The sequence below is a fragment of the Octopus bimaculoides genome, chromosome 5 (assembly GCF_046866305.1).
Source record: "Octopus bimaculoides isolate indiv1 chromosome 5, ASM4686630v1, whole genome shotgun sequence".
Classification (NCBI taxonomy): domain Eukaryota; kingdom Metazoa; phylum Mollusca; class Cephalopoda; order Octopoda; family Octopodidae; genus Octopus; species Octopus bimaculoides.
The window spans coordinates 32,317,152-32,329,445 of record NC_142932.1 but is presented as its reverse complement, the minus strand read 5'-3'; the positions used below and the strand labels follow the sequence as shown (position 1 = coordinate 32,329,445).

The 12,294-nt window shown below is 38.1% G+C and overlaps 1 protein-coding gene and 1 long non-coding RNA gene across 2 annotated transcripts in view; one reads left to right on the top strand and one right to left on the bottom strand.

The window, feature by feature from the left end:
- Nucleotides 1-9,503, top strand: part of LOC128247813 (uncharacterized) — a 115,974-nt gene extending 106,471 nt beyond the window's left edge. Inside the window, exon 2 of the long non-coding RNA XR_008264132.2 lies at nucleotides 9,219-9,503. This is a non-coding gene — a long non-coding RNA (uncharacterized LOC128247813). The remainder of the gene's footprint in view (nucleotides 1-9,218) is intronic.
- LOC106879687 (uncharacterized) overlaps nucleotides 1-12,294 on the bottom strand; it is a 91,203-nt gene that overhangs the window by 69,702 nt on the left and 9,207 nt on the right. Inside the window, exon 2 of the mRNA XM_014929364.3 lies at nucleotides 1,432-1,867. Within this exon, the coding sequence (XP_014784850.1) occupies nucleotides 1,432-1,702 (271 nt within the window). The 5' untranslated portion in view covers nucleotides 1,703-1,867. The remainder of the gene's footprint in view (nucleotides 1-1,431; nucleotides 1,868-12,294) is intronic.

Genomic DNA, 12,294 nt, shown 5'->3' with positions numbered 1-12,294 from the left:
AGAAGAAGCCCGTCATATATGTGTGTGTGTGTGTATGTTTGTGTGTCTGTGTTTGTCCCCCGTAACTTAACGGATCAGCAAAAGAGCCCGATAGAATAAGTACTAGGCTTACAAAGAATAAGCTCTGGGGTCGATTTGCTTGACTAAAGGTGGTGCTCCAGCATGGCCGCAGTCAAATCTCTCAAATTAAAAGAAGGATACATTAGATGGTCTAGTCCCAGATACACTATGCATGATGAAGTAGTTAGTAGGATTATATCTAAAACGTTTTGTTTTGTTTTTTATGCTGAATCAGGACTTGCCTTGAGCTGTACAACAACAATCTAGATCAGTGACCATTATTTTTCTCAGCACATATGTAACTCAAACCCACTCCCCCTATTTTTAAACAGGTCCCCAACTACAGCCCTTTCATTCCTTCAGTACTAATTAGGTCAAGCCTGGTAGTAGTGAGGATAATATCTGTAACAAATGTTTCATAATGTCTGACAACGTAGTGTATGTGTGTGTGTGTGTGGGCATTTTGTTTTGTTTGCTTGGGGTGGTGAGGATAATGGCAGTGGCCTCAGGTTAGCAATAATCCAGTAGACTTATGATTAAAATCTGCCCATTCAGAGTTATACTGCACTACTGAATATAGCTGTAGCCAACCCTGTTTGTCAAAGGCAAATGTAAACATTGTTTATACAGGCACAGGAGTGGCTGTGCGGTAAGTAGCTTGCTTACCAACCACATGGTCCCGGGTTCAATTCCACTGTGTGGCACTTTGGGCAAGTGTCTTCTTTTTTTAAACAATCCACTATCTTTGTACAATTAAAAAAAAAGGGTGAGTTTTAAACAATACACTTAAATAATAAATACTATGTTCTCCTGTAATAAGACAGTCATGTGCCCCTCAAAGAGTAACATGAGCATAAACATATTTAAATACACCATCATTTTCAAAATCAAGTTAATGTTCTGGACAAAAAAAAGTTTTACAGAAGGTATACTTTTACTAGATACATCAGTAAAGTCCTTCAAAGGTTATTTCAAAAATTGCTCTTGGTTTAAAGAAATTGCAAACTTTTGTAAATGTATTTTATATAGCAATTATAATAAACCTGACTAAACATTTTTTTTCCATACATTATAATATGAAAAAGAATCAGTAAATAATATTTATACAGAAGATTTTTTTAAGTATTTCATTGCTCAGAACAAGTGGTTTGTTTGTATTATACATGAATATGTGAAGTCATAAAACCGAAAAAAGTTAAGGTAAAGATTCCATGCTTGCTCATTAAATAAAGAAAAATAAAATAAACAATGAAATAATTAACCATAACTGACATTTATTTAACAGTTTGTACCACATGTTGGTTGGTTGGTTGATTGGTCGGTATGAAAAAAGTTAAAATCAATTTAGAGTAGATATAAAGGATAACTTACCTGGAAGTTTTTTCTCAAGAGCAAATTCATTGCTCAAGAACCATTGGCAATTGTCCGACATTGAAGATGATTCCCTGCAGTAAAGCCATAATCCACAATCACAACTTTGGAACACTGTGGTACAAGGACATACAATTTCCTTCGGTGAAAGTATATTTGAATCACTAAAAGCTGGATAAAGAACCCAACTAGGTGTGGTGAAAGAAACTATTATTGTCACAGTGGTTATCAGGACACAGAGAATTACGGTGACAAGAAGACAAGAAGCCATTGTTGGAACCCAGATGTAATTGTTCCTTCTTTTAAATGTTGTTCACTTGAGTATAGTTGGCAAAATCCCAAAGAATCAAAGTTGCTTTCTTTGCACAAGTGTATCTATCCAATTTTCTAAGATCGGTAACTGAAGTTTCTATCTTTTAAAAACAGCAAACAATATCTGCAGAAGAAAAATACAGTTGAGATATTAGAAAAATGAAAAGCATGTGTGTGTGTGTATATACATGTGTTTATGTATACATATATATGTGTGTGTGTGTGTGTGTGTGTGTGTGTGTGTGTGTGTGTGTGTGTGTGTGTGTGTGTGTGTGTGTGTGTGTGTGTGTGTGTGTGTGTGTGTGTGTGTGTGTGTGTGTGTGTGTGTGTGTGTGTGTGTGTGTGTGTGTGTGTGTGTGTGTGTGTGTGTGTGTGTGTGTGTGTGTGTGTGTGTGTGTGTGTGTGTGTGTGTGTGTGTGTGTGTGTGTGTGTGTGTGTGTGTGTGTGTGTGTGTGTGTGTGTGTGTGTGTGTGTGTGTGTGTGTGTGTGTGTGTGTGTGTGTGTGTGTGTGTGTGTGTGTGTGTGTGTGTGTGTGTGTGTGTGTGTGTGTGTGTGTGTGTGTGTGTGTGTGTGTGTGTGTGTGTGTGTGTGTGTGTGTGTGTGTGTGTGTGTGTGTGTGTGTGTGTGTGTGTGTGTGTGTGTGTGTGTGTGTGTGTGTGTGTGTGTGTGTGTGTGTGTGTGTGTGTGTGTGTGTGTGTGTGTGTGTGTGTGTGTGTGTGTGTGTGTGTGTGTGTGTGTGTGTGTGTGTGTGTGTGTGTGTGTGTGTGTGTGTGTGTGTGTGTGTGTGTGTGTGTGTGTGTGTGTGTGTGTGTGTGTGTGTGTGTGTGTGTGTGTGTGTGTGTGTGTGTGTGTGTGTGTATATATATAAATCGTAAATCCAAAAAATAAGAACAAAACTACAAAGGATTCCGCGGTACACGTGTTTCAAGCTTTATATGTGTATAATATAATATGTGTATAATTTACAATGTAAAGCTATCCTCAACTGCAAAATTATTCCTCTCCCAGGAAATTATACCACCTCGGCGTTGAAGTAGGAAGTGTGTAGTGTTAAGTTGGTGGTTAAGAACAATACAATACAATACAATAAAAAGACATACACAGATATTCATATAAAAAAGTAAGAATAAACTTAAAATAAAATAAAATAAAAAATAAATAAATAAAAAGTAAAGGGAGTCATATCGGTGGGGCGGGTAATCTAGGAAGTAATAAGAGAAAGTCTGGATAGTCAAGTAAGCTACATCTGAGCTATTTAGATGGGTTGGTGAAGGGTGGTGAGGAACAATCTATATATATATATATATTCACATACAGAAGAACAAGTCCCCGTAACTTATCGGTTCGGCAAAAAGGAACCGATAGAATAAGTACTAGGCTTACAAAGAATAAGTCCTGGGGTTTGTTTGACTGAAAGGCAGTGATCCAGCATGGCCGCAGTCAAATGACTGAAGCAGGTAAAAAGAATGAATAGAATAAAAAAATAGAATTTCAGCTATGACTAACATTTAGGAAGATTGAAAAACAAAATGTTAGAAATTTCAATGTGCCATTTGTTAAGGTGTCAGCACTGTTCTTATATTCCAAACATGAATATGATCAACCTTATTCTTAACTCAACTATAACAGGTCTAACATGAAAATATGTCTAATCCCAATGTGGTGAGCTGGCAGAAGCGTCAGCACGCTGGGCGAAATACAGTATTTCGTCTATCGTAGAGTTCAAATTCCACCAAGGTCGACTTTGCCTTTCATCTTCTCGGGGGGGTTGATAAATTAAGTACCAGTTACGTACTGGTGTCAGTCTAATCGACTGACCCCCTCCAAAAATTTTGGATCTTGTGCCTAGAGTAGAAAAGAATATTTTAAAGGCGGCGAGCTGGCAGAAATGTTAGCATGCCGTGCAAAATGCTTAACGGTATTTCGTCTGTCCTTACATTCAGAGTTCAAATTCCGCCGAGGTCGACTTTGCTTTTCATCCTTTCGGGATGGATAAATTAAGTACCAGTTGCGTATTGGGGTTAATCTAATCGACTGGCCCCCTCCAAAAATTTTGAGCCTAGAGTAGAAAAGAATGCAACCATCCATCTATATATTCTTTTACTTCATTCAGTCACTTGACTGCGGCCATGATGGAGCACCACCTTAAAGGGTTTCAATCGAAGAAATTGACTGTAGGACTTATTCTTTGTAAGCCTATTACTTATCGGTCCCTTTTGTTGAACCGTTAAGTTATGAGGAGGTAAACAAACCAGCACGGATTGTTAAGTGATGGCAAGGGGGCAAACACAACGATTTTCTTTGAGTTCCCATCTACGAAATCCACTGACAAGGTTTTGGTTGGCCTGAGGCTATAGTAGAAGACACTTGTCCAAGGTGCTATGCAGGAGGACTGAACCCTGAACCATGTGGTTGGGAAGCAAGCTTTTTTACCACACAGCCACGTCTATATCTATTTGAAATTCATACCGCACCTAGGCTGACAGGACTACATTACACTAAGTTCTGCTTATTTTTATAAAGTTTTATAAAATAATATGGTGTGACAGAAAGGGGATTTAGCTGCTATTTCTAGCAGATCGAGCAACAACGTCTAACGTGGTCTCCTTTAGTGTTTTTCAACCTTTTTTAACCGTGGACCCTCCTGGTAATTCAATTTTATAAAAAATCTTATATTTTTCGAATTAAATATTATTAGAAATTGTATTTAAAATATTTGTTGAAATATTTATTGTGCAGTAGAAGTATAACCAGTTTATTGCCGATAAATTCTGACCCTGTAGGAATTAGAAAAGGATAAACCTTTATTAAAATATTTTGAAGTAATGTCAAAAGCATTTACTGTGACATGCCTTTATACTTTACACAAATACATATACACTCACTATACACACACCTACGCAAGTGTGTGTAAAAGTAGTCAGCCGAAACTTAAAAATGAAAGCAGGGAGGAGGAGAAAGAGAGACTAGGAAAGGGGGGGGAGCCTTGACCTAAAATCAGAGATTTAGGAATGAAATTAATATATATGGAAGGAAGAGTTCTTCGCTGGCATAGGAACCACAGCTTGAAGTGGGTCAACTGCTTAGCCAAGATTTTTTAGAAAGACTAGATTGTGTTGCCTTCATTTTGCACATTTAATATTTTTATTTAAATTTAACCGATTGATTTTCTGGTACATTTCATACCAAAAATAGTAAAATGCTAATTGTTACAAGTTTGCTTCAACTTCTTTATGTGATATAAATATAAATTAAAGACGTTGTTTTCCTAAACTAATATAAAAGTAAAACCATTTTCTAGTGTTACAAAAAAAAAAAAAAAGGGAGAGATGATGGGGGCTGGAGAAAGAATATATGATGGGGGCTGGAGAAAGAATATATGATGGGGGCTGGAGAAAGAATATATGATGGGGGCTGGAGAAAGAATATATGATGGGGGCTGGAGAAAGAATATATGATGGGGGCTGGAGAAAGAATATATGATGGGGGCTGGAGAAAGAATATATGATGGGGGCTGGAGAAAGAATATATGATGGGGGCTGGAGAAAGAATATATGATGGGGGCTGGAGAAAGAATATATGATGGGGGCTGGAGAAAGAATATATGATGGGGGCTGGAGAAAGAATATATGATGGGGGCTGGAGAAAGAATATATGATGGGGGCTGGAGAAAGAATATATGATGGGGGCTGGAGAAAGAATATATGATGGGGGCTGGAGAAAGAATATATGATGGGGGCTGGAGAAAGAATATATGATGGGGGCTGGAGAAAGAATATATGATGGGGGCTGGAGAAAGAATATATGATGGGGGCTGGAGAAAGAATATATGATGGGGGCTGGAGAAAGAATATATGATGGGGGCTGGAGAAAGAATATATGATGGGGGCTGGAGAAAGAATATATGATGGGGGCTGGAGAAAGAATATATGATGGGGGCTGGAGAAAGAATATATGATGGGGGCTGGAGAAAGAATATATGATGGGGGCTGGAGAAAGAATATATGATGGGGGCTGGAGAAAGAATATATGATGGGGGCTGGAGAAAGAATATATGATGGGGGCTGGAGAAAGAATATATGATGGGGGCTGGAGAAAGAATATATGATGGGGGCTGGAGAAAGAATATATGATGGGGGCTGGAGAAAGAATATATGATGGGGGCTGGAGAAAGAATATATGATGGGGGCTGGAGAAAGAATATATGATGGGGGCTGGAGAAAGAATATATGATGGGGGCTGGAGAAAGAATATATGATGGGGGCTGGAGAAAGAATATATGATGGGGGCTGGAGAAAGAATATATGATGGGGGCTGGAGAAAGAATATATGATGGGGGCTGGAGAAAGAATATATGATGGGGGCTGGAGAAAGAATATATGATGGGGGCTGGAGAAAGAATATATGATGGGGGCTGGAGAAAGAATATATGATGGGGGCTGGAGAAAGAATATATGATGGGGGCTGGAGAAAGAATATATGATGGGGGCTGGAGAAAGAATATATGATGGGGGCTGGAGAAAGAATATATGATGGGGGCTGGAGAAAGAATATATGATGGGGGCTGGAGAAAGAATATATGATGGGGGCTGGAGAAAGAATATATGATGGGGGCTGGAGAAAGAATATATGATGGGGGCTGGAGAAAGAATATATGATGGGGGCTGGAGAAAGAATATATGATGGGGGCTGGAGAAAGAATATATGATGGGGGCTGGAGAAAGAATATATGATGGGGGCTGGAGAAAGAATATATGATGGGGGCTGGAGAAAGAATATATGATGGGGGCTGGAGAAAGAATATATGATGGGGGCTGGAGAAAGAATATATGATGGGGGCTGGAGAAAGAATATATGATGGGGGCTGGAGAAAGAATATATGATGGGGGCTGGAGAAAGAATATATGATGGGGGCTGGAGAAAGAATATATGATGGGGGCTGGAGAAAGAATATATGATGGGGGCTGGAGAAAGAATATATGATGGGGGCTGGAGAAAGAATATATGATGGGGGCTGGAGAAAGAATATATGATGGGGGCTGGAGAAAGAATATATGATGGGGGCTGGAGAAAGAATATATGATGGGGGCTGGAGAAAGAATATATGATGGGGGCTGGAGAAAGAATATATGATGGGGGCTGGAGAAAGAATATATGATGGGGGCTGGAGAAAGAATATATGATGGGGGCTGGAGAAAGAATATATGATGGGGGCTGGAGAAAGAATATATGATGGGGGCTGGAGAAAGAATATATGATGGGGGCTGGAGAAAGAATATATGATGGGAATGCATAAATAATCTCATGTGTCACTACGACCGCGTTTATGTACAAGAACGACATTAAAATTCCCTACTTTAATATGTTCCAAATGTTAAAATATTACACTATGATAAGCTGACATGAGAAAATGAAGTTGAGATTTCGCTTTTCGATGTTTCGCCTGAAGAAAAAAAATAACTTTTAGACTGACTTCTGCCCTAGAATGATAGGAAAGAAGAAAAAAGAATAGTTAATCATCTGTCAACACGTTATAATTGTAAAGAGAAAAAGTTAAGAGATGTTGACGGAAAGAATAAAAGGATGTAAGTTACAAGAGCAATGATCCCAGAAGCAGTGGAGTCTCAAGCCTCTATTACTAACCACCATACTTCAGATTAAGATTACAACCGTTGACAGCAGCGAGAACTATTTCTATTTATCATAGAATAACTGACTTTTTAATGACAATACGTTAAGCAAGTCAGTACTGGATCTATTTACATATGAATGTAGTCTAGGCCAGCTGAAAACTTTATTCATTATCTGAAATATTTCACCGCCTGTGTAGCAGCAGTGATGTATAACGAGAAAGATGTGAGTTTCACTCAGAATATGGCAGAAAATGACAAATGTTATCAACAATGAAAATAATTTAGATAACATTCTCTTCAACAAAATAAAACAATGACTGTTCTATGCTTTCTCATGAATGATTCGAAACGAAAATGTAAATATGGAAAGAACTCAGTTTGAGTTAAATTTACAGTAATCAGTTTCCACTTCAAAGATACGACTGAAAATTGTTGCCCAAGTTGTGAGATAAAGCATGTCTAAGAATGAATCTCACGCTGTTTTTTTTTTCTTATAAATTTGTTCGAATCTGTAGTTTGAAGAAACATTTGTAACATGGTCATAAGTTTTGAAACTTCGTTGTACGTTACGTTGTTTCGACCCCAGGGGTCAGCATTGTGGTCAATATCGACCCCACCACCACCACCACCCGGAGGGTCTATGTGGAAAGCGAAGAGGTTTATAAGCACCTGAAACAATTTTGAACATAGCGAACTGAATCTAGAACAGCCAAATATCAATGCAATTACTAAAATTCACTAAACCCATTTTACATTAAATATACTAACTATATCAGGTAAAGAATACGCACACCACCAGTTTTCGGCGTAACTAACCGCTGAAAACGGGTGGTTTCGTATTCTTTACCTTCGCCATTAATTTTTTATTGTTCTTTATTGATTTCGTTAAGTATTTTCATTAAATTTCCTTAAATATTTCTTATTAAAAGCGGTGAAAAACAACAGACTCTTTTACTTATTCCAGTCATTTGACTGCGGTTATGCTGGAGCACCGCCTTTAGTAGAGCAAATCGACTCCAAGACTTATTCTTTGTAAGGCTAGTACTTATTCCATCAGTCCCTATTGCCGAACCGCTAAGTTACGGGGACGGTTGTCAAGCGATGTTGGGGGAAACAAACACAGACACAAACATACACACACGACGGGCTTCTTTCAGTTTCCGTCTACCAAATTCACTCACAAGGCTTTGGTCGGCCCGAGGCTATAGTAGAAGACACTTACCCAAGGACTGAACCCGGAACCATATGGTTGGTAAGCAAACAACTTACCACACAGCCAACTCTGCGCTGTGTTTTGTTTTTAAATCAATGATTCTTTTTATTAATTATACTTCTTAATTTAATGTTAGAAATTTACATGATGGGGTCAACGAGTTATTAACAATTCCATGAAAGGGGTCGTTGATATAAGAAATTTGCCGATCGCTTTGTAGCTATTATTACTGTCCACTGGAGTCAAACGTCATGAGCTGTCAAGAAAATCTATGCAAAGATCTTGGGACTTTAACCTTCTGTCATTTGACTGTGTTACCAGTTTGTATGATGTAATTTCTGAAATTTGTAATATCGCTCGTTGTAACTTCACTAATGATGTTGTCCTGTCAGATCGTTGTGCTTTTTGGCATGGAACGAACTTTTGGTAGAGCTCCATTTCTCTACAATTCTATTTCTACATTCCAAGATGGCTCTAACGTTTAATGCTTCAACTTGTTTCTTCCTGTTATTTTCTTTTTCGCTGATTTAAATCCTTTTCCTTCTTGAATCGCGGTTTATTTATTTATATGTTCTCTCGTTTTCTATTAATGTGTTTACACAGTTCTGCTGCTTCTATTTTATTTTCAGCAGAGTTTATTTTAAAGGCGTCAAACAGGAAAATTCTGTTTTCCTTGGGCTGTATGCAGTCTGCTTAGAATAAAGGTTTCGAAAACTGCACCGACAATACTGCGGCATCATGAGTATGAGAGATTTGGCACAGCCATTTTGGAACCGCTGATTTATTTGACAGGAAACGTTGTAATCTTTTTTTCGTTCTCTCACCATGTTTATAAATATAAACATAATCTCTGCATATGACGAGAGGAAGTGTTTATATCAATCATATTCAATTAATAAATTGTAATCTCACTTTCTCTGTCTCTCTCACATCTATCTATCTATCTATATATACACACATATATATATATATATATATATATATATCATATTTGTTGCTATTATGCAAAAGTGTCGTAAGTCCAAGACGCTGCTTTTCCAGAAAACGAAAAAAAAATAGTCACCCCATTCCATTTCTTTTTACATTAGCAACAGTTTCAGCTAAACAATAATACTTAGTTGGGTGAATAAAATCATAACTCCATGCATGTATAATATTTTCAGTCAGAATTATTTCTGCAAAACTGTCATATGTGAGACTTACTACACTTTTGAAAAATGCTAAACTGTTGTACTACACTTTGACAATTTTCCTATGTTGGCATCTGAAGCAGCTGGAGATATGATACTTTGAACAAAAGAACCGGTTATTGCAAGCAAAATTAAATGTCGAAAAAAAACGCATTTGGACAAATTTGGACATACGACAGTTTGACAGAATAGCAATGATTATATAGGATCTATTTTAAAACGGGTTGGGGCACATTTTTCATCAATGTTTTACGTAGCGTTTTTGGTACGGAAAGACTTTCAAACTTCGTATACTTATCTATTTTGTGTTATAGAACAGAAAAATATTTTTGTATTCGAATTTATTTCATGTAAAAAATTGTCTTATTTCGATAATTTCAACCAATCACTGACAAGTATTCAGTTGTTTACATTTACTCCTTTGGCTGATTAAGCGATGTAAAGCATATTTAATCTCCATACCTTCGTTTTATTTGCTTTTTTCATTTTAAATTTGCTTTAACCCTAACCGTAGGGTTAGGGTTAAGGTTAATTGTTTCAGAATCGTTTGTTTATGTAGTCGGCACTTAATGTATATCGGCTGAATGGACGTCAGTGGTTGGTTGAAATTACAGAAATACGACAACTTCAACATGGAAAAACTTATGGATTTCTTTAATTTTTAAGAAGACTAAGAGAAAAAGATGTTTTATATGACACATTCTACCAGTGTTCCAAGTTTCAAAGTGTTTCGTTAATGAAAAATGTGGCCCCCGTTTTAGAAAAGATCCATTATATATATATATATATATATATATATATATATATATATATATATATATATATATACACACACACACACACACGTGCGTTTGTGCCTCCAGTGACAAAGGGTACCTACACATCAAACGAGACCAAATATCCAGTCAGCCGTGCCAAATCATCAGCGTCTAAACAGCTGACCTAATCACATTCTGAAGAATCATCCCAACAGATTCTTATGATACAAGAACCGAGGGGGACCAGACAAAAGACCTAATAAGCAAGTTAAGAACTTCAACATGTCTACGAAGGCATACTTGGAAAAATGCAGTAAAAGCATTAAAGAACGAAATGGACCTAAAAACAAATGTCAAGTCCAATGAATCACTGAAATGGAGTCGGATTGGAGACATCGTGAAAACACGGGTAAGAAGAAAAACCAATGGACGAGAAAGCAAGGAGGATTCCGAGAAAGCCGCAGAGAAGGCGAGGCCAACAACGAACAAAATGGAAAGCGTGTAACACAAATAGGTTTGACAAAAATTACAGTCCTAGCATCCAAAACCGTGAGAAAGAGAGGGGGGGCAGAGAGAGAGAGAGAGAGAAATGGAGGGAGGCACAGAGAGAGAAAGGGAGGGAGACAGAGAGAAAGGGAGGAAGGCACAGAGAGAGAGAAGGGGCAGAGAGAGAGAAAGGGGAGGCACAGTGAGGGAAAGGGGGAGGCACAGAGAGGGAAATGGGAGGTAGACAGGGAGAAAGTGGAGTTGAACAAAGACCTTCTCCCTCGCAGATTGGTTTCACTGAAGAACACGAATTAAAATATATTGTAACGGCTCACGCGTGGCTGAGTGGTACGAAGCTTACTTCCCAACCACAAGGTTCTGGATTCAGTCCCACTGCGTGGCACTTTGGGCAAGTGTCCTCTACTCTAGCATCGGGCTGATCAAAGCCCTCTGAATGGATCCGATAGACAGAAACCGAAAGAAGCGCATCGGGTACGTGTGTGGCTGTGTGTGTGGTTGTTTGTATCCCCCACCACTGCTTGACAACCGGTATTGGTGTGTTAACGTCCTCGTGATCCAGCGGTTCGGCAAAAGAGACAGATAGAATATGTACCAGGCTCAAAGAATACAAATAAAAGTAATTCCTGAGGTCGATTCATTCGACTAAAAAATTCTTCAAGGCAGCCGTAGTCTAACGATTAAAACAAGTAAAATATCGAAGATAAAAGATGGTCACGTGGTTGGAAAAATTACTTCGCTCACTCATCACAAAGTATAGGAATCGTGTTAGTTTTTCACCATGAATAATTTATGTAACGCTAAACTGACCTTTCTTTGAAGACAGATCAATGAAAGGATTGTAATGACAAACTATTCTATTCGTTAATGTGACTATGGAACGACATCTTCACTTTAAAATCCATACTGAAAAACACGTAGTTTTTAAAATACTGCAGTTTCGAAAATGATGGCCCGTGGCAGTGATGATGATGACGTTGGGTTTAAGATGATAATCAAAAAAATCGAGGTTTCGATTCCTGGGGCTGACCTTGAGCAAAACTGAAAAACGAGGGTAAATGTTTACTAGTACATCTATCTTACGAGACCGATGTAATAGTTAAAAAAAAAATTAACCGGTAGAGAGAGGGGTGGTCAGAGAGAGAGGGGTGGTCAAAGAGAGATAGAAGGAAGACCTTCATCCTAGGAAATTGGTTTCACTGATTAACACGAATTAATAAAATATTGTAAAGTCGTAAGCGTGGCTGTGTGGT